This window comes from Hesperophylax consimilis, chromosome 6, assembly GCF_061612785.1.
Source record: "Hesperophylax consimilis isolate HC1 chromosome 6, BYU_Hcon_1.0, whole genome shotgun sequence".
In the NCBI taxonomy this organism is placed as follows: Eukaryota; Metazoa; Arthropoda; class Insecta; order Trichoptera; family Limnephilidae; genus Hesperophylax; species Hesperophylax consimilis.
In genome coordinates, this window is record NC_142841.1 from 31,491,853 (window position 1) to 31,514,955 (window position 23,103).

The 23,103-nt window shown below is 35.2% G+C and overlaps 1 protein-coding gene across 8 annotated transcripts in view; it reads left to right on the forward strand.

The window, feature by feature from the left end:
• CAP (Cbl-associated protein) overlaps positions 1–23,103 on the forward strand; it is a 182,104-nt gene that overhangs the window by 78,309 nt on the left and 80,692 nt on the right. For all 8 annotated transcript variants that reach the window (XM_089632553.1, XM_089632557.1, XM_089632558.1 and 5 more), the window contains one exon: positions 20,091–20,647. In XM_089632553.1, coding sequence (XP_089488679.1) covers positions 20,091–20,647 — 557 coding nt within the window. The remainder of the gene's footprint in view (positions 1–20,090; positions 20,648–23,103) is intronic.

The window sequence follows — 23,103 nt, forward strand, 5'->3', positions numbered from 1 at the left end:
TTTCGGGAGACTCTCGGTTAAAATTAACAAATTTATGTAATTTTTTACTACATTATTACAAATCATGTAGATATCTTCTTATATGTATGCCTGACAAAGTCGCAGCACGAGAGCATTTTATCACTTCTCCTCGTATTAAAAAAATCACAAAAAGAAAAAAAACTTGTTAAAGCGGGGATCGAACCTCGGTTCTTCACGACGACAGTCGGGCGCTCTGCCTCTAGAACGCGAAGCTGAGTTTGGAGAGTGACCTAAACTAGGTATATAATATTAGCTAGGCTCCTATAGCGAAATGATCACGGTTTTTCGTGACGGTCATGAGTCGGTTTTACTCCGGTCCTCGAAAATGCATAACGCGCGTAAAGAAGTTTCACTTCAAAAAACATATTTTACCAATTATAATAAAACAACATACTTATTTAGGTTTTCTGTAATGTTCGTGAACTTTTTAATTTAAGGGTCATTTTCAAAATTGATCTGCTTGTATGCAGAATAATTCAGATAAGCGAATAAAGTAGGTACCTACCTAATATTAATTTAATGATCTCTCTCAAATTGTAATAATAATATCCCGTGATTTTTACGGGTAAGCTCTAGGTGACGTAATAATATTTTATTTGTTCATTGGTGATTTTTAACATGTTACTTTAGTATCTGATGCAATATTTTATTATTTATTCTCAATCTATCTGTATAAATAAAAAAGTAAATTTTCGTTTGTTAAAAATCTTAAATCTTCGAAAGTTCTTCGCCGATTGCTGTAAAATTTTGACACAAATTTGCATTCAAATACGCGTGTCTTTTCATATAAATATATTATGTAGATGTCACCTGTGATAAAAATGTTAGGTAAAAAATGCTTTTTTGAATAAACAGCTCCGTCTGTTGGATGTAAAAGCAACACGCGCTGTTTTTTTTCGCAAGTTATATCAACGAATGGTGGGGTATAGCTAGTTGTACCTTGTATCGTATTGAATTCTGAATATTAATTTTACGTAATAAATTTTAGAAACGTGCTTATCATAAATAATTAAGAATTTACTACAGCAACATTTTTCCCCGTCAAAATATATTGTAAAATCTCAAAGAAAATACATTTTCCGCTGTTGAAAGAGATATTCCCACCAAATATAATTCATTTAGTGTAAAAACCTTTCGAACGAAATACATCGAATTAATTTGAAAGCTCAAGACTTTGAAATCACTTCTGATAAAAGGCCAATAATTGGGAAATTCGACTCCTATTATTTATTTCCTAATCTCTTTTGTCTAAAACCACAAATATTACTTTCGTGCAAACAAATACTAGAGATTTTGCTAAAGCGTCACTTAATTAGTCACTTAAATTATTTGGTTTTCTTTGAATATTCCCAATATATACGATGTTTATATCTGGTTTATTATTTTATTGAATAAAACTTTTGTTAACAGTACCAACAGGTTACATAAATAACATCACATGTATCTAATATAGCAAATAATATCAATTTGGGGAGCGGGTATGGGTACCGTCGCCCCTGGAACCATTAATTGGATAAACAACCCCTTGGCCATAGGTCATCCCAAGGGTTCAAATGTCAGTCACTCGACACACTGACCTCTAGATTCCTTCCCACCCCTTTACCTTTTTCTTTCCCAGATATTCCTCCATAAAAACCTCCACACAGCATCCGAAAGATAGGTCTTAAAGGAAATTATTTTCCTCAGGGCGTCCTGTGTGGAGCTAATGTTAAAAAAAATTGCCCTTGAAAACATCTAACTACTTTATAAACGTTTTTCAGCTGGCGCGTTCAATCCAATAAATATCCATTTGGTCATAATAAATCAGCAATAAAACTTAATAAACAGACAGATAATCGCTGATTGAATCATCGAATCATTAATAAGACGGGACTTACGTAACGGAAACATTGTTATCACTTAATTATCCGTAGCCTTCAAAGGCCTAGCCCCGGACGTCAGGGCGTTATGGCATATGCCCCCGGTCACTGGAGAACCATCGTAACCTCTCTGTCCGTTGCACGGGTCGTTCATACGAAAGAGGGAGTGGTTACAACTTACAACGGAGCTATTATAAGTATGCCACTCCCCGGTCTGACCTAGTAAAAATCCATGCCTATTTTATTTCGCGGTTTAACTAAGTGTATTGGATGAGGTTTGCAGCGGTCTTGTAAAGACTTGGCTGAAGGTCGGTCATTAAAATTCACATTGTCGGAATTGAATGGAAAATATAATTTGGTTAAGTATTTTATTCTAATTACTTCCGCAATTAAAATATTGCAGTGTTCCAGTGCACTTAAAACGGTTCTTGTGTAATCAAATGCAATTTTATTGAATTTATAGTGCATAACTTACCCTAATTGAAAACTTATACAATTTTTTTATTGAAGTGAAACATCTTTACGCGCGTTATGCATTTTCGAGGACCGGAGTAAAACCGACTCATGACCGTCACGAAAAACCGTGATCATTTCGCTATAGGAGCCTAGCTAATATTATATACCTAGCTTAGGTCACTCTCCAAACTCAGCTTCGCGGTCTAGAGGCAGAGCGCCCGACTGTCGTCGTGCAGAACCGAGGTTCGATCCCTGCTTTAATTTTTCTTTTTTTTCTTTTTGTGATTTTTTTAATACGAAGAAAAGTGATAAAATGCTCTCGTGCTGCGACTTTGTCAGGCATACATATAAGAAGATATCTACATGATTTGTAATAATGTAGTGAAAAATGACATAAATTTGTTAATTTTAACCGAGAGTCTCCCGAAATGTCTAAATCCATTTAGTGAGACTCTAGACCGGCAGGTGTTCACTCGAGTAATTGGCTAGAAGTAACGGTCACAATATGATATTTTGGTCGAAATATAGCTTACAAATCGAGCCGGTAGAGTCGCTCGGTATTTAGATTAATTATTTTTATTTTGTATCATTAGCATTACTAATCAAGGCCGATAACGCGACTAATTACCCTCGCAGACGTGCGCGACAAGTTTTTTTAGTAAAAAACACAGCCGTAAGTGAGTTTTTCAAAATTTAGAATTGTTTTTCAAATTCAGACTTCATACGGGTATGAGACTGTTAAAACACGATAGATCTTTTCCAAAACGGACAAATATACGGAAATATTTTGAAAAACGACAGATATGACTTTACACTGCCGATATATCTTCGATTCGACCCTATATAAAGCGTTAACGAGACGTTATGTGATATTATTCATTTGCCGTGTTTGAAAACAAAAAAAATTGCGCGGGACAAGTCAATTGAGGAGTACACGTTGTATACGCGATTCTCGTCGCGCGAGATATCTCTCCTCGCGGTCTAGAGGCAGAGCGTTCGACACTCGTTATTCAGGACCCGGGTTCGAATCCCATAATTTTATAACTTTTAATTTTTTTTTATCACATGCTACTTATAAATATGTCAATATTAGGAATCTAGTTAAAGGTTCATTTGTTAACAACACGATTATAAATAAATTTATGTATTTTAAAACTATAATGTACAGCATTCTGAATAATAATATTATGAAATGAAAAGAGAGAGAGAAGAATACTAAAAGTTTCACTTCCGTCGTGCATAGGCTTGCCACACACTGTATTTTTTATTTATTTTTAAGTGTTTAATTCATATAACTCCGTCAAACTTTTTTTTTTCAATTCAAATAAACCAAATTTAATCATTGTTAATTTATAAACACTTTCTTCCTTGCAATTATTATCACTCGTGACATCTTTTTATTATTATTTCTGTATTTAATTTTCTTGTTTACTTATTATAATATGGCTACTTACTTTACCGCTTGTCTGATTTTTTTAAACAATCAGTTCCAATTTTGAAAATGACCTTAAATTCAAAGCAAATCTCAGTTCTAGAGTTTATTAAACATGTGGTACAGACAGACACACAAACGAAATTAGTAATTTTAATGATGCTAATTATTAATATTCTTGGTTATTTGTTATACAGAATTATTATTTTTTTAATAAAAATGAATAAATACAAACGTTTACTAAAACTTTAAAGCATCTAATAAAATTTAGCTTCGACCCAACACAATATTTACAGCGTTATCGAGGGCTCGCTTTCAGCGTATTGACTTGTTATTTCAGTCTTGGAAACAAACATGTCCAAAATGTCCGAAGTGATAACAAGGTGGGCACTAAAGGCGCCAAATTGAAGCATAAATCAGGCACTCGGACCAGGCGCCATTTTCTCTTGGGCGCCTGAACACGGAAATGTATAGCATTTAGTGTCGTGCCGCTGACATTTGAATGTCATTTAGGATATTAAGTCCGTATAAAAATATGAGAAGGCGGTTCAAAACGGAATGTTCCATTTTGTCTTTCAGTGGGGTTTATTTTCGAATATTGTGTTGGGAATATAATATAATTTTTTTTTTTTTTAAATAGGTGTGTTTTTTGATAGACAAAACATGAAGAGGGTGTTGGCAAACAATAGAATTTTAAGGGATCCAGATTACTAGCACCTACTCATATTGTAAGAGTGAGAAGAAGCCGATTTACAACGAGACCTTCAGTGAATAAATCCGAAAAATCTCTATACAAAAACATTGTTAAGTTGGCGTTTAATTTAGAGAACTCCACTGTTATTATGAGTTTTCATATAAATAAATTCTTGTTTACAATGCGGTGTAGTTATTTTCACGAGTGACAGCTGTTTCCATCTCCGAAGGCTTGTCATGTCACACAGTTAGACAATGCTTTCAAGATGTCAATGTAAAATCAACAACTGTATTTGACAATATTAAATGCTCTTGCCGGTGAGTGAAATTTCTGTAGTCTAGTGACGACTGACTTTTTTATATATTCAAAATAATGATAACCGTCGTTTAACAAAATATCAAATATATTTCATGTTAATGTTTCTTTGGTTCCGTTTAACCTTTTCGGACCGTGTGTATATTTGAGTATACATAGATTTCAGAATTTTTTTCTATCTATAATAATAAAAATTGGCGGTTTTCGTTTTTCAGTTGCTGGTATAACTGGCTTTATTTTATTTTATTGGATTTTTGCCGGCAGTTCACTAGGTAGCCAATTTTATGTTTAAAAAAATGATTTAGGTCTTTAATTTCGGCCGATATTTAAAAAAAAACGATATTTTGATAAACGTTTTCAATGTTTTGTTTTTAATAATTAAAAAAAGGTTACATTTTAGGTATGCAGTGTGCGACATGTTATTTTATGTGAAATACGTCCTATGAGACCTAATCTTCTTTCAAATGAAAGTGGCAATAACTTCTTGACAATTGAAAAAATCTCATTGTTATCAAGCATAAAATATGTTCTACCACTGCCAGTTTTAATTCAGGTCTGAAAGTGATATACCTACACTCGATATCCTAACGTTTTCTTGAAGACGCCCGCGTTTGTATCAATTACCTAAAATACAGCGAGACTGCTAAAATTTTGCGGACAGGCAGGCGCGCTCATATATTATTTCCAAGCAAAGTTTTAGAAAATCTCTTACAACCATTTAAAAGTTATGAATCTTAAAAATATTAATTTCGTAATCATAAAATAAGACATTTACATAATTGTCATCTTTTTACGTGTATTACAAGTTTAAAAAAATAATAAAATTCGGAAGAGAGAGAGAATTTTGTTTTTTTGAACGAAGTATTAAAACTTGTATTTCATACAACGTCTACCAATATTAAAGATATTTATCAAGCAGGCAAAAAATATTTAATAAATTTCCGGAATCTTATGCTGTTTTTCTTATCTCACAAACACAATATTTCTCCTCCATTAAAAAATGTGAATATCTTTAGTTTCCAGTAGACTGCAGAGATTGCCTATTGCCTCTCCAGGCGGAGAGCGGTTATATCACAATTTTCAATTTCCGTGTAATTTTATGAACACTGATTAGATCAGGGGTGCACAGAGAGTGACTTGAGAGCTATTTGTAACACACAAGTATTTTTCAATGTTTATTACGTTATACCCCATTCTACCCCTCTGCTTTGTCAATTGGAATTAAACTTGCATATTAAAAACCATCACAACTTTGTTAAATTTGAATGGTGCCTATTTTTGCTTTTCCAAAAGTTGGTACTCTTTGTTAAGAAACTTCCTCTTCGATGAAAATTACTAAACATAGAAATATTACCTGCACAACTAATTTACAGTTATCTTAAGGCCCCGTAGTTAGCGTTCAAAGATGGTCTGAAAGGGAGATATGTTAATACGAATGTTAGAGAGACCGCGCTAATATAAAAAAAAAACCGATAATAATTAAGCGAAAATGGTTAAAATACATAATTAACACGAATCGTTTGAAATAGAGCAAAAATCTCTCTAAAAATACTTAAGTTGAATTTAAAGATAAACTGTGATTTTTTCCATGCCTATAATATACTAAATAAGAGAACAAAACGTGTTTTTAATAATTTTCGGAGCTTATTTAGCGATTTTTTCTATCGAGAGAATTTCATATAATTAACGTTTCGGAATAACAAATGTGTAGATATTATCTTCAAAAATGACTTTTTTCATGCTGGAACTTAAAAACTAAGGACGGGTTGTTTCGGAGAATCTGAACAATTCATCAAATTTCAACGTTCATTTTCGGGTTCTGTGAAAGACTTATTCAAGTTCTGTTTTTATATCATTGTAGGCTAGTTGCTTGACAAAACTGAAATAAAAACAAAACTTGAAAAAATCTTTCACAGAACTTGAAAATGAACGTTGAAAATTGATGAATTGTTCAGATTCTCCGAAACAACCCGTCCTTAGAGTTAAAGAGAAACATGTTATAAATCGGTAGAAATTGGGTATGCGGGGGCCATAAGGAAAATAATTTCTCTCATGGCCTTTCTCTCTTCGGGGATGCTGTATTATGGGTTTTTTTTTGGGATACCGTATTATGGGTTATTAAGAGGAAGGTAACACAAATAGCGCTAGCTAATCGTTCCATAGTCGAGATGTTGATCTCAAGAGCGAGTAGTAGAAACTAAAGTATTATTTCGCGAATTAACAAAAAATAACAATGTTTTCATGAAAACGCTGTTATACGAGTAATTGGGTTTATTGGTACCTAGAGAAATAATTATTATTCGGAAAGAATTTTTGGCATTGTCAACAAAATTTACAAAAAATAGTTTAAAATGTTACGCTATATTACTAGCAAACGTGCAAGAAATCGTAAGAATTTTTTTTATTTAAGCAAATAAGAACATCAGTAAGTGTAGATAGTACTGAAGATAGAGGGTTACTATTAAGAAAAATGCAAAGTAATCACAAAGTGTACAACTTAGTGTTTTTTTAAACTTCTCTGTGTATATAAACATAAATTTTAACACTGATTTATATACAATAATTTACCGTATGACAAAATTAGTCTGAGATAAGTGTACTCGTATTTTAAGTTTATTATTGAAATTTTCATAATTTTCTTAAACTTATGAATATTATTAAAACATTTAATGGCTGTATATGTGCAATGTTGTTTTGCCGTTGATGTATTGAGTGTATGTATAGGTATATATTTTCTTATATTATTGGCATTTTCAAAATAATATCAGAAAATTGCCTTTGTCTTTACAAATGGTGAGCACCTCTGGATTAGATTTTCCTCCAACAACAGAAGCACATCTTAAACACGATACAGCTTCTGAATTGCTTATATCGCTCAAAGCGTTTAAAGTATCTCTTATATTATCGCTTATGGAAGAAGCTGTGCTTTCAATGAGCTTAGATTATTCCCTGCATAATTGGCTATCGATCGACGAGCACGTCTCATTTTAAACCCAATTTAAATTCATAAAATGTGCGGCGAATATTTTATATTTGAAGCAAGACGGAGGCAGATGGAATAATCTCAACGCGAAAGACGTTATTAGCAATTTGGAATCAGTTTTCTCGAAGCTTTGATTGATGAGAGATATTGCATGACCGGCAGGCGCGTGCAGTCAATACAAACGCATAAGCACTGCCTAAATTACTTTACTTGTATAAATTTATTGCATGAAATATACATTTTCAAAAATACGCGCAAATTATTAACTGAGAATAGAAGTGGGGCACGCGTCTCACTTATCGCACTAGATATATACATAAGGTAACAAAGGCAGGAACTAAGAAAGATATGCAAAAGAATACAAATGTGTAAAAGTCGATTCGTTGGTGTTAGTGTCGAAAACGGTCGTGCCTTTCGGTACAAACTATGAATGTAGCAATCAGTTCCATCTGTTGGTACTTTTATTATTTAATACAACTTTACTAACGAAATACTTATCGTAATGTGTTGGTTTCTTTAATTTTTGATATCAATTAATTCGTTGTCTACCCTGATTACAAACACTGTGCACGCCACAGATGACCGGTCAGTTATACATATGTGTCAGGTTCCTGAACCCAGGTATTGCGGGTTCAATCCTTTGTTAGCTTAGTCGTCCATCATTTCATATCCAAGCAATATAATTATGGGAGAAGGAAGACTTTAGGTATTATCAGATTATTGGCTGAATTTGAAAACTTTTATTTACTACCTTGAGGGAAATAATTTCTCCATTGTCTACAAGCGTGTGCGGGTTATTAGACTCAAACGATTTTTTTATTAGTCAAACTTATGAACATATATACCTACATAATTTTTTTTAAGTGTCTGTATGTAATTATAATTAATTAATCGAATAGCCCTGATAAAGCTTGAGATAAGCGAAACCTGTTTGGCTGGCATTTATTAATTCAATAAAAAAGTTGTGTATTACAGAATGTGTTTTTTCGGTGACTGGATAAATCATCAAAATGATAATTCATCACATCTTAAAAAGTTATATAAAGTCATTTAAACTTTATTAACTGGGTTAAGTAGGTTATGTTTAATTTTTTTTCATCGCTTCTTATGACTTTACATCACTTTTTAAAGGTGTGTTGAATTGTCGATGTGTTGATTTATCATGGAACCGTTTTTTTTATTTAATTCTTTTTTATCTCATACACGACAGTATTTAAATTTTTCTAAAGTAATATTAAAAATTAGATGTAAAGATTACCTCCTTAGAAGAAAAATATGTTTGAGTCTATTCATCTGTCTGTATGCTACCTTTGGAGAGGCAATATTTAGTCAATATTAGGCAATATTTTGATGCTGCGTACATTCAGCCTACATGTAAATGCGATATAATTATGATTATTTTTATATTTTTGTACTGTTTCGTATGTGAAATTTATAATTTTTATATCAAAATACCAATGTAAAATTGTACCTATTAACTCCCACCTATGTATTGTAAGTTCCTTTGGTCCTACAAGGAGTTTTGCAACATATCGGGATTGCTCTAGCAAGAAAAAATCATTTAAAACGGCTAAAATCATTAAGATTCTGAATGGTGATCTTTCAAAACTAAAATCGTATAAGATAATATTGGCAATGCAAGCATTACCATCATGGTAATAAAATATTGAAGACATAACAAGGGCTTAATTATTGTGCCCATTAAAACACACATGATAAAAGGGTAATACCATGTTACCGGCCATATTTTATATTAAATGCCATCCCGAACTTTGCAGATTTTCTGCGCGCCAATACTCGGTCCTCGAGTAATGTTCGGGATGGGCAGAGCATGAAACTGTCGCCAAGGCATGGGCACACAAAGGATTACAGGTTCTACTGATTGTAGTGAAATGAAAGCAGTAGTTTTGTTTTTGCACATTATAAAACATGGAGAATATATTTAAGTAAACATGTTACATATTATGACTCGGCACTTACCCCCAGGGATCAAAAATTGGTTCTTAATTCTATCTAAAACTGATTAACCACTTAATTACGGAAAGTGAGCGGGGAGCTTCCATACGGCCGGCGGTGGTCTGTCCCAGACAGATCGAGCTGGCACCATCAGGGCTTTGGTCCAGGAGACGGGTCCAGCGTCTCCGACAAGGTGGCTGATAAGCGGTTCTGGAGCGTATCGGGTCTATCGTTTATGTAACATTAATGGAGCGAATCCATCCATTGAGCTGATCGGCAGATTACTTGAGCGGGTGCCGTCCGGGCTTGTGATTTTATTATCCGTATCTTATTAAGAAAAATACGGCTTGTATCGCGCCACTTGAGGTGAATGCTTCATTTCCCGGAGTCCGCGGAATAACGATTTGCAAGGGATCGCGTATATAAACTTCAGTAGAACATTATTTGTGATCTTCACGAACACACACACGGTCATCCATTATACGGACGTTTATTTAATAGAGCCTGCACCGACTTGGTTTTTGTAAAAAAGAACCGAATAACCCGCATCAGGAATACTGATGTACACTTTTTAATACGATCGCCCATCCAGGGTAAAAATGAATTATAATCTAATTGACTGTGCGATCATTACACGGCCGTCCCGCTCGTGTAACAATTTCAGAGTCCCCAGCGAAAGGAAACGGAAACAAACAATAGACTGCCCGGCGGTCTATTTGTTGCCAGACCGTGCTCTCTATAATTTTAATCAAAATTAATGCTATGAATGGTACTTGTTCTGAAGAGGTGTTTTAAATAATTACTTTTAAATAAGACTTAACACCGCTTCATAACATTACCCCCCGCGCCACACAAATGTTTGTCCCCAAACATTAATACAACTCTAAAAAAAACTACAACTGCAATAACTAAGCTTGAAAAGATCCTCTGGGTTTCTAAAAAAAACAATCAACAATTATACATGAGCATCATAATTTGTAAGATAAGTAAGGAATAAGACAAAATCTACGATTTGGATAGCAAAACTTATGATGAATGGGTGTGCCGCAGCTTCAATCGCACCCATCGAGCGTGCAGCCGGATGGTTGAGCCTGCGATTCATCCATTCTAGAACTTAAAGATAACTTAAGATTAATGTAACTTAATTACAAATTTTAGAAGATATTACGTGAACGGAGTCTGCAAGCACCCACAGTATCGGAATACCGGGTGATGATAAATTGACGATTGTCGAAGACTGCCGTTAGCGTTACATCTGTGACGGAAAATATTCTTAAACAAAATTGTAGGTAAACCTGTAGGTATATAAAAAAATATTATTGTTCTTCTCAGCACATCTAAACAACTTAAGCGTTAAAGCTTCACTGGCCCTTTAATAGGGCGATAAGCCACTCAGGCAACACTTTTTTTTTAGGGAGGTAAACCAACCCTCACTTTTCACTGAGTCTACTTCTCCGTTGGAGATAAAACACACTTCGAAGAAATTCTATCTACTCTACCTGACCTGGTTATTGGGTAAGTCTTTCGAAGAGAATTTATACAATAAGACAAAATAATCATCCTTGGAAAGCATTATTTCGTAATAGTAGAAAAAACTTTTAACCTTTACACACACGCAGGTGTGTAAGGTGGTTTAATCGAGTGGAACTGTCAACAACCAATCTTATAGATGTGGTGCAATTAGTAGTAGTATACATCCATTGTTGTAAATGGAGTCATTGGTCGAAGATTGTATACATCCATTATTGTAAATGGAGCCATTGGTCGAAAATTGTATACATCCATTATTGTAAATGGAGCCATTGGTCGAAAATTGTATACATCCATTGTTGTAAATGGTGCAATTGGTAGAAAATTGTATTATTGTACTAATTTATAGATAAAACTTACTTTTACTAAATATAACTAAAGTTATAGAAGGAATTTAAGGAAAAGACATATGCTGAACCAGCTCTTATAATTGTATCATTAATTACTATGAAATTATTAAACAAAATATCAAGAGTACTAACATAAGTATACCATTTCCAAACATGACAAGATAATTATAATAAAGTAAACAAAAATATATTTGGTAAAATTCAATTCTTAATAATAAAATTTTTAAAACTGCTTAGAAAACAAAGATGTACTGGACCGGTACATCTTCACTTTCTAAGTAACGGGCGAACGTATACAATATGCACATAAGTATATATTAAGAAACCTAGAATATACGGGAATAGTGGGAAAGTATCACCGTGCATTCCAAGCTTTGGGCAGTTTATATAACCCATGCTACCTAACTTTCACTTGTTTAGTCAAAGCCATATTTCACGTCGTTTTTTTTTTTTATTTTTATTTTTATTTTTATTTTTTTTTAATTATTGTCTTATAAGCTTATCTGAACAACATCATTGTCGTGTAACAAACTCGAGTAGGATACTAGAGTGTTATACTAAATTTATTATGTTTCTTTCTATTATTTACCGATTATACTAACCATTTTACGAAATTTCTATATTTTCTAAAAGAAAATTAACTAGGACAGGACTAAGGACTGTCATAATGCTGGGTCGCTCCAACTCGGGTGATCAAGCCGCTTTGTGCTCCCGTGCATTGAAAAATATTTGAAATATTAATTAATTGAGAGTACTTGGTAGGGTGGCCAGACCCACCAAAGCACTATCAGAAACATATTAATCCGGTATATTTTCTGACTTGACGATGTCTTTCACGTGAAAGTTACCAGTTTCCTTACCTTTGAGGTCTGCTAATGTATAGATTAAGTCTGATTTTTTCTTCACGACTATATTTTGCACAAAGCGTGGAGCTAGTTTCTGTGCAAAGTAATTTAAAGCGTTTGATTGGACGAAATTTCTACGCCAAACCCTGTCTCCGACTTGAAAACTAACATGTTTTCTCCGCAGGTTATAATGGTTTGCTCCTTTTTGATAAGCTTTTAGTAAAGCATCTGAGACTTGCTCATAAACTGATGACAGTTCTTCTAATTTTTGTGCGTAGATTCTCTGACTAGTACAATTTTGTGAATTAGATTCCGTATCAGCTATAGGGTTACGATGCAAATCACCGTCTAATATTTGCTCCCGACCATGCATTAGAAAATAAGGTGTAAAACCCGTAGCGCAATTTACGGAATTGTTCATAGCTGATTGTATTTGTGGTAAAAATTTTGACCAATTACGGTGGTCTGATTCAACTAATATCGATAATGCGGTGCCCAAAGTTTGGTTATATCTCTCTACCACATTATTTTGAGGGGTATAATAAGAGTTATAAAACGGAGGAGGTATATTATAATTATTTAATAAGTCCTTAAATTCTTTGGATACAAACTGACGGCCGTTATCACAAACAATGGTGCGCGGTACGCCATGTACAAGAAAGATACTTTCTTCTAAACTCTTCACAATGCTTCGCGCTCAGTTATTCCATAATTACGTTCGTGAACGTTTAAGCATCTCGAAAAATAAGCAATAGGGTGCTCCTGTCCATCTATAGTTTGAATTAATACCCCCCCAATGCCTACGGAGCTTGCGTCACAGTGTATAGCGAAGGGTTTCGAAAAATCTGGACAACTTAAGACTGGGGCAGAAGTAAGTGCTTGCTTTAGTGCAATAAATGCGGATTCAGCTTCCGGTGACCATTTAAAATTACTAATTCCCTTATTTGAACCAGTAATACTTGTTAAAGGAGCTGCAATGCTTGAAAATCCCTTGATAAACCGTCTAAAGTAACCGCACAGGCCAACAAATGCCCGAATTTGTTTAGCATTTTTCGGTATAGGAAAATCTTTAATACTATCTATCTTACTTGGATCAGTGCGAAGTCCCTGGGAATCCACCATATAGCCCAAGTATTTAAGCTCGGCTTTACAAAATTCTGACTTTTTTAAGTTAATGGTGAGACCCGCGTCTCGTAGACGTTCGTACACCCGATTTAACAAGTTTAAATGTGATTTCAAGTCTTCCGATACTAATATAAGGTCATCTAAATAGCAAAAAACATTGTCATCGAAATCAGGTCCAAACAATGCATCCGCTAGTCTTTGTAATTCGCTAGGAGCATTTTTCAAACCAAACGGCATGCGAGTGAACTCAAAGAGGCCCCGCCCAGGAACAACAAATGCTGTCTTTTCACATGATTTTTTGTCCAAGGCTATTTGCCAAAATGCCTTGGAGAGGTCAATCGAGGAAACATATCTGGCACCGCCCAGTTTATCTAGGATACGCGCAATATAGGGAAGAGGGTAACTATCACGTACCGTGACGTTATTAATTTTTCGAGAATCAAGGCAGAATCTAGCTGTTCCGTCTTTTTTTGTTACAATTATTACTGGACTGGACCATGGTGAACGAGAAGGTTGAATAACCCCTAATTTTAGCATTTCATCAACTTCTGTTTCTAATTGTTTCTGCCGTGCGGGTGAAAGAGGGTAATACCGCTGTTTGATGGGTGGTCCTGTTGTAATTATTTTGTGTTTAACTAAGTGTGTTAGACCTAACCCCTTTTTTTCAAAAGAAATTGACTCGAATTTTTTAACTATTTTAGAGAGTTCCCTGTTCTCTTCAATAGTTAGGGATGAGGCTGGCCGAATAGCCCGCAACCCACTAATATTTCCTTCCGAAACAGGAAGAGTAGCTTTCGAAAACAGTTCCGGTGCGATGTGGAACTCCTTCCAAAAGTTAACTCCTAGAATAATTGAAGGCGACAATGTCGGGATGACGTAGAAAAGAATTTCCTTTGTGGATGATTTATACGTGACCGGCAATGACATTGTCCCTAAGACTGGTTGGTTTGAACCGTCCGCTGTATAAACACTAAACTTAACTTTAACTAACTTAATACCTAATTCCTTAAAAATTTTATAACTATTGCCTCCTAGACATGACAATGAAGCGCCGCTGTCTAGCATTCCACTGTAGAAATTATTTATAATATGTACATAAGTATAAGGACGGTTATCATTTTCAATAGCCATCTCCCGTGGCAGCGGGCCCACTGTTCCGGTTGATGGGGATGAAAGAAATTTATCAACTATTCGGAGCCAACTCTCCCACTCGCTTTTCCTCTGCGCCAAGGACGGCTTGTAGCAAGAGAGACTCCGACCTAGTTTTTTGACTTTTTATGAGCTTTGTCATTGATAGCTCCCACTTTAGGATTGTTAGACCTTGAATTTTTCTTCCTGCAATCTTCTATAACGTGTCCCGATAGTTTACAATATGAACAGAATGGTTTATTGTAAAACGTTCTAGAATTTTCGTGTGCAGTTTTTGTATATGTGTTAGAAGTAGAAGAAGACGGTTTATTGTATTTATAATTATTATCTCTGTTTCCAAGACTAACTTTAGTATAGTTGTTGGAATAATTGTTGTTATTTGGTTTTCTGTACTGATTTTGGTTATAACCTTGGTGTCTATGCATATTATTATTATTAAAATTAGGTGTTTGTCTAGCAGTACTATCAAATTTCTCCGGTTTATTAGTGACAGGTAAGTCTACTTTTGGTTGAGAAACGTTGAAAGATACGAAATCATCCGACAGTGATGCATAAGATTCCAAGTTGCCTGCATGAGTAGTCAATTGCTCGAATGTCGATATATCTCTTGAGACTAGTAAATTTGTATACATAGGCAATAAAGCTTTTTTTGCCAACCGCAAAAGTTCTAATTCCGGTAGTTTAGCTTCAAGCATATTGTTTAATGATTTCATTCTGAGAGTGAATTCTAGCACTGACATACCTTTAGGTTGTGTCATGTTAAATAGTTTTACCTTAAGATCTGTTTGAAGGTCGTTTGCTTCAAATTGTCTTATCAAAAGTTTTGAAAGATCGTCCCATTTCAAATCCTGAGTGTAAATAGACCTGAACCACAGGAGTGCTAAACCTTCTAAAAGATCAGGAAAAACGCGTACAAGATGATCCTGGTTAAAATTTTTTGTCCTACATTTCTCCTCAATTAATAGTAAGAATTCCCTTACACTACTTTTTCCGTCATATTTCAGTTTCCAACCGTCTACGTTATTTGAGTGTGAGTCCCTATAAATAATCTTCGTTTGTTTAATTATGTGGGCTTTCTTAATGGTTGTGTCGTCTAATTCAGAATCCGATGATTCAGAATTCACTTCACTTATAGCAGGTATTTTAATCTCTTTATTATAAGCGCGCGCCTGTAAACGTAACTCATGAGAAGTCGACGATGGATCAATATTCCTGTCTTTAAGTTCTTTAATGAGAACCTCCTTCGAAGCCCCATTGATATTTGGTATTGGTATTGGTGAAGACATGATTACGTTCTTTGATGTTCAGATAGAAAGAAAGAAGTAAAAGAAGAGAAAAATAAATATTTAATTTTTTTTGTTTATAAAACAAAAGAAACTCTTCATTGACGGCTGTAGTATCATTAGACGTAATATTAGCTCAACTTCTATTGTACAATTGTGAAAAAAAACAAAAAAAAATTGTTAAAAAAAATATGCTCCACCCTAATGAGAATTGCGAAAAATGGACCACCCTATTATATTGTGAAACGTTATTAAACGTCGGCCTAATGTAATTGTCAATCAAAGATATCATTTAATTTGGGCGAAAAAAAATGACGTAGGTATGTATATAAATAATATTGAGTGTTTGTTGACTTACGAGTAATTAAAACGCATATCGATTGTAATGTGGACTTACAATTTGTATTGTAGAACGCCGACATAAATGTTTTTAATATTATGTATATTAGCGTAAAAATCTAATAATATTATAAAACGCAAATATGCCTTGATCAAACAAGTGAATGACATCGTAAAATAATCGTAAATAATTATGAATTAGACAGTTTGACATAACCTCCCATATAATCATCTTGTTTACCAATTAGTGTTGACATAAAATTTGACAGCTACAAAAGCATAGATAAATCATAGATTTCATGAAAGATGAAAGTTTACGCAAGATTTTACCATAGAATAACGCAAATTATGAATTATCGTTACAAGAATACTGAGTGTATTTGAGGTTATGAAACAATATTCAAATCACTTGACATATGTGATACAATATTATGTCAATTAATCATGAAACATTTCACCAAAATCAGCACAACATGCAATCACCACGAGCCAAAACACGTTGAGGCGCCAATTGTTACCGGCCATATTTTATATTAAATGCCATCCCGAACTTTGCAGATTTTCTGCGCGCCAATACTCGGTCCTCGAGTAATGTTCGGGATGGGCAGAGCATGAAACTGTCGCCAAGGCATGGGCACACAAAGGATTACAGGTTCTACTGATTGTAGTGAAATGAAAGCAGTAGTTTTGTTTTTGCACATTATAAAACATGGAGAATATATTTAAGTAAACATGTTACATATTATGACTCGGCACTTACCCCCAGGGATCAAAAATTGGTTCTTAATTCTATCTAAAACTGATTAACCACTTAATTACGGAAAGTGAGCGGGGAGCTTCCATACGGCCGGCGGTGGTCTGTCCCAGACAGATCGAGCTGGCACCATCAGGGCTTTGGTCCAGGAGACGGGTCCAGCGTCTCCGACAAGGTGGCTGATAAGCGGTTCTGGAGCGTATCGGGTCTATCGTTTATGTAACATTAATGGAGCGAATCCATCCATTGAGCTGATCGGCAGATTACTTGAGCGGGTGCCGTCCGGGCTTGTGATTTTATTATCCGTATCTTATTAAGAAAAATACGGCTTGTATCGCGCCACTTGAGGTGAATGCTTCATTTCCCGGAGTCCGCGGAATAACGATTTGCAAGGGATCGCGTATATAAACTTCAGTAGAACATTATTTGTGATCTTCACGAACACACACACGGTCATCCATTATACGGACGTTTATTTAATAGAGCCTGCACCGACTTGGTTTTTGTAAAAAAGAACCGAATAACCCGCATCAGGAATACTGATGTACACTTTTTAATACGATCGCCCATCCAGGGTAAAAATGAATTATAATCTAATTGACTGTGCGATCATTACACGGCCGTCCCGCTCGTGTAACAATTTCAGAGTCCCCAGCGAAAGGAAACGGAAACAAACAATAGACTGCCCGGCGGTCTATTTGTTGCCAGACCGTGCTCTCTATAATTTTAATCAAAATTAATGCTATGAATGGTACTTGTTCTGAAGAGGTGTTTTAAATAATTACTTTTAAATAAGACTTAACACCGCTTCATAACAACCACAACTGGGATTTAGGTTAGTGGGTAAGTGAGGTGGGTCATTAAGGTTTCAAAGTTAGCCCTCTGTTGCGACAATAACCCTTTTCTGGCGTATTTTCCAGTGGTTAAAATAATATTGTAGAAATGTTAAAAGGGGTACGGAAAAGTTCTTAAGGCTCGATACAAGCCGGAGAGAAAACACGAATCCATTATTATCAAGGGCGGTAGGTTCCTACCTACATACCTACTTACTTAATTATGGGAACTTGGAACGGAGGAAATTACATTAAATAAATTGAGGTAAGTATATTATAAATCAATTAGGTTAATTTTACCATAAGTGGTTATTAGCCCTTGATTAAATTTTGTTAAAACAATGCTTCTAAATTTTAAGGTAAATGCCAAAACATAACTTAGAATATAAGTTAAGTTAATTACTGAAACAACATTTTATTTTTTTTAAATAAGGAAGATAGGAAAAGAAAAACAAAAACAAAAAGATTTTTACTCAGACTAAAACTTTATCTGGAAGTAACGTGTCGAACTTGTTAAATTTAAAAAAAAAAAAAAATTGGTCTATTTGTCAACTGAATGTTTAAAGATCTAATAGTTATTAGATAAAGCGTTTCACAAAGTTTGTACCCTAAACATAAAGCTACAATAGGCGCTACAGACTGTGTCCTAATAATATCTTGTCGAAACTTGTTCGACGGCATTCGGTAGTCTTAGATTTTGAGCGTTGGGAGAGTTGGAGGTAAAAAAACGGAACTGATTTTTTCTCTTCATGTCTCATCTAAATATACTACATCAATGACCCAAAACAGTTTTAATAATTTTTTTTCATCCGTATTCTCTGTGTGGGTGTCCACAAAATAGCTTATTCAGTTTTTCAAAATCAATTATATTACCTGCTTTGTGTGTTATAGAAAATTATTTTCTTTCTAAAAGTGAATCATCTACATACTTACATCTTTAAAAAATTTAAATAGGTAGGTATACAATGTAAAATAGCCATTATTATCTTATTTCAATGTTTCTTAGTGGGCCCTTCAGTTATGATGATTTACTCAACCTAAGTCGGTCTAAGCTTCCTGTTTATTTCATTGGCGTTTGGCCCCGAAGAAAATAATTTCCCTCAGGGCCTATGTCATCTTTGGGGATGCTGTGTGGAGGGTCTTTTTGTGGCGAGGAAGGAGTGAACATGGGTCTTGAAGAGTCCCAAGTTGTAGGAGGGAGGAAACACAGGCCGGCAGTTCGTTCCACAGCCGAGCTGTTGAACCTAAGAACGAATCGTAGAAGCGACCCGTTCTCATGTGACAAATTTCAACCGTGTACAAATGTTGGGCGCGCGTTTGGCGTGTATCCCGACTACGCACCGGTGCCGAAGGGATCATTGACGCTAGTTCCTCAGAGCATCTTCCATTGTAATACCGATAGAACAAGGACAGCATACCTACCTGACGCCTGTGCTCTAAAGTTTGCAGTCCGTTTGTTAAGATTGGGGAATCTATCAAACGGACCGCCCGTTTCTGCACGAGTCAAGGGTTGGTGAGTGAGTGGCGTTAAGTAAACTACGAGTAATACTATTTCATATTTTCACCATATTATAATTATATACCCCCACCCACTTACTAATAAACGTTTTTAAAATTTTACAGGACTGATAAACAACCATTTACCATAATATTAATGTTTGTTTGTTTGTTATGTAAAATTATAAAACACATATATTTTAGTGAGGCCCTTACAGTTTTCAGCATGTTTAATGATTTAAAAAATAATTCCTCTACAATATATGTAACACAATTAGTTTAAAATTCATGTGCCTATTGTTCCATATTTTAACGAGCTATTACTATTGACCGTTTATTTTACAGTTCTGTTGTTTGGGCTGTTTCCAATTCCATCTCAATTAATAACCTTCAAATCGACAAATAGCGCCATATTTAATTTATTGCATTTGAACGGTTTTCGTAAAACGCCCTTTCTCGGCCTGTTTCCGCTTTTGATCAAATTGTATTAATCTGGCAATCGTCAATTTGATGACCATGTGATGAAGACTTTTTAACACCCCCACCTAAGTGATCTTCATGTTATGACTGAGTTAATAGTTCCCACATGTATATTATGTGAACCTATGGCAACAGCCGGTAACACCATATTTTTATGTGAACTAACGTGGTATTTTTTTAATTTTCTAGGCGTTTGGTCACCTGGCGGTTCGGTCTACCACCCGACACCATCATTCAACACCACTAAGCCTACATCATCAGGGAGTTCTCTGCCATCCACTTCCGCGACCCAGAACGGGGGTAGCGCACCCCTCAGAGCGGCGCCCCAACAAACCCAACCCCAATTCACACACCAATCCCAACTCCAAACTCAAACATCTCAAAACGAATCAACATCGCAATCCACACTCAGCAAAACAGAGATCAACGAGTTGCAATCGCTAGCAAAAGTAACATCGTCGTGTATCGTTAGTAACGGACTCATCCCTAATAGTGTTAATACTTCTGGGGTCAGCAGTTCAATCAACACTTCTAACAGTAAGGCTCCTGTGCCAAACAATACAACATCAACTTCTTCCCCGTCTTCTGGTGATAATCCTCCCCCTCCACCGCCCCCACCTCTTCCTGTGTGGACACCTAGGAGCCAGCCCCCATCACCTGCTCAGGAGAGGAAGGAATTTAAACCAGTGAGCTTTGACTCCCCTACCCTACAAAGGAAACAGCTACAGGAGCAGCTGAAATCTGAGGTGAGTCCTCTTTATTAATATAAAGTATTTTCATAAGCAACTATGGATACCGTTAAAAATGTGTTTCTAATCATCGATCATAATTATTATCATAAATAAGCATGCTTACGAGCATGCTTAAAACTAGCATGCTCTTCAATGTTACACATTTGTTTGTGTAAAGCATGCATAAGCCCTGAGGAAAAAAGTTTCAGGGCCTAAGTCATCTTTGGGGATGCTGTGTGTAGGGTATTTTAAGGGAAATGAAGGAGAGAAAGTTCTGGGAAGAAAAAATTATGAAGGGTGGGTAGGAATCTATTCTGACGACGTATTAATCGATCCCTCCCACTGCCGTGCAAAGTGATCAGTTAAGAGAAAGTCCGGCTGGAGAGGTCTAAAGGTCTTCCTCAATCAGTCTCTCCCAATCTAACCCACCACGCAGTAGGTGGGTAAACGCATCCGCCGCCAAAACCTGGAAAAACTTAACCCGGGAACCCAAGTCACTAAATGTAGCGAACTTGGCTACTTAGATTGACCTATGACAGGGGTGTTGGTTATCCAATAAACTGTTTACTTTGTTACCCATATCCGCCTACCAAATTGTATACTTATAAATAAATAAGCGTGCTCAAAGAAAATAATTTAGTACACGTGCTATTAAAACGCAGGCTCTCGGCCAAAATGCTAACTGAGGCATGCTTTGTACAGGGTTTTCCAATAAGCGGTGTTATTTTGATATTCAATCGTATCAATGGTTTCGTTGCTTGTGTGGCACGTAGCGCCGTCTTGTTGAAAGTAAACGTTGTCCAGATCAATTCCGGTTTTAAGAAATCATTAATCATCTCTCGATAGCACAATCCATTCACCGTAACTGTTTTCAGCAATAACTCTTGGGTTTTCCGAGCCTCAGATGCGACAATTTTGCTTGTTGACGAAGCCACCGAGGTGGAAATGGGCCTCATCACTCAAGATGATTTGCATTTGATTCACTCAAGTGAATTTTAATAATTTCAATGCGTTGTTGAAGCGTGTATCGTTCCATTTTTATTAATGGCGTAGTTTCTACTTGTCAAATGTTAAAAAATGACAGCTTCAAAAGTAACATCTACCGAAATAGTGGGCTATTCAAAATAACACCTCTTATTGGAAAACCGTGTACTAGCAAGCTTTTACACACACATGTCACTAAGTAGCAATTGATCAATAACAGCATGCTTTCGTGCTACTAATGAGCATGTATTTCCGTAACTTTACGCCTTTCATCTGTTACATTATCTACATCTCTCCGAAAGTAATAAAAATATATTATTATAACATAGGCAAAGCTATGGTGGCATTAACATTTTCCTCAATATACAATGTTAATGATGCCAATAAAGTAACATTACACATCTGGTCTGAGTATATACACTGTAACGCTCTCCAAAACGTTGACTATAAAGAAGGAAGTAGCGCAAAAGGCATAATACCCAACAATTAATCACGGGAATACTTTTAGCCGTTAAAACATCAAATCAAATCTAACATAACATGTTTTCATTAAATATAGCTTGCGAGCTTAATTCTATAATTACCGACTTATTTTCTGCATGTTTTTTTTAAATTAAACATCGTCAAATTAGGTACTTTATAAGAATTGTTTCATTAGATCAACCTAATTTACCTACTTTGCTAAACTGCTTTGTTTTGACACAAAATACTATCATTGACTCGGACACAAAAACGTCTGTCAAAAGTGTTACAAGTCTAACGCCGCCGTTTGGTTTTGCACCTTGACATTATTTTTCCGTAAATTCGTTGGACGTTGTGAAAGTAGGTGAAAACAGATTTCTTTTGAAATTATTTCCAAATTTTCTGTAAAGTGAAAAAGGCCACCTCAACAATATATTCACTGTGGATGAGAATTTAATAGTTTACTGGTTTTACGAACATGCATTTTTTGTAATCTAATATTTTTTTTATTTTTATCTAATGTTCATTTTAAGCAACTCATTTTAACGGGTTTAAGTTAATTACAAACCCAGCTTCTCTCGTAGGACCAGCTCAGATTTCTAATGGCGTAATTACCCCATCCCAGCTGCATTAGTTCAACGTAATTATTGCACATGAACTGCCCAATAGTGTCTTGGTTAATTGCATTCCTCGTTAATTTTAATGCTGGTTTATTCTGATCTGCTGATTTATAATGTTCTTCTTTTACCCCTGTTGGTACATTTTATTCTTGGCCGACAAATGAGGGAAATTAAAAAAATATATTTAAAATATTCGGGGGTACGCTGTAAAGGGAAATATGGCAAGGAGGAAGGTTGATTGGAGATTGACTTAATCACTAAAATAGGATTGGGCTATTTAAAGCGACCTTTTAATTCAAAGCGATACACAGAGTGTCTACAACTCTAAAACATGTTACGAATTCCATATATTATATTTCATTACATATTAATTATTATAAGAATCAATACACCCCTGGTTATGCA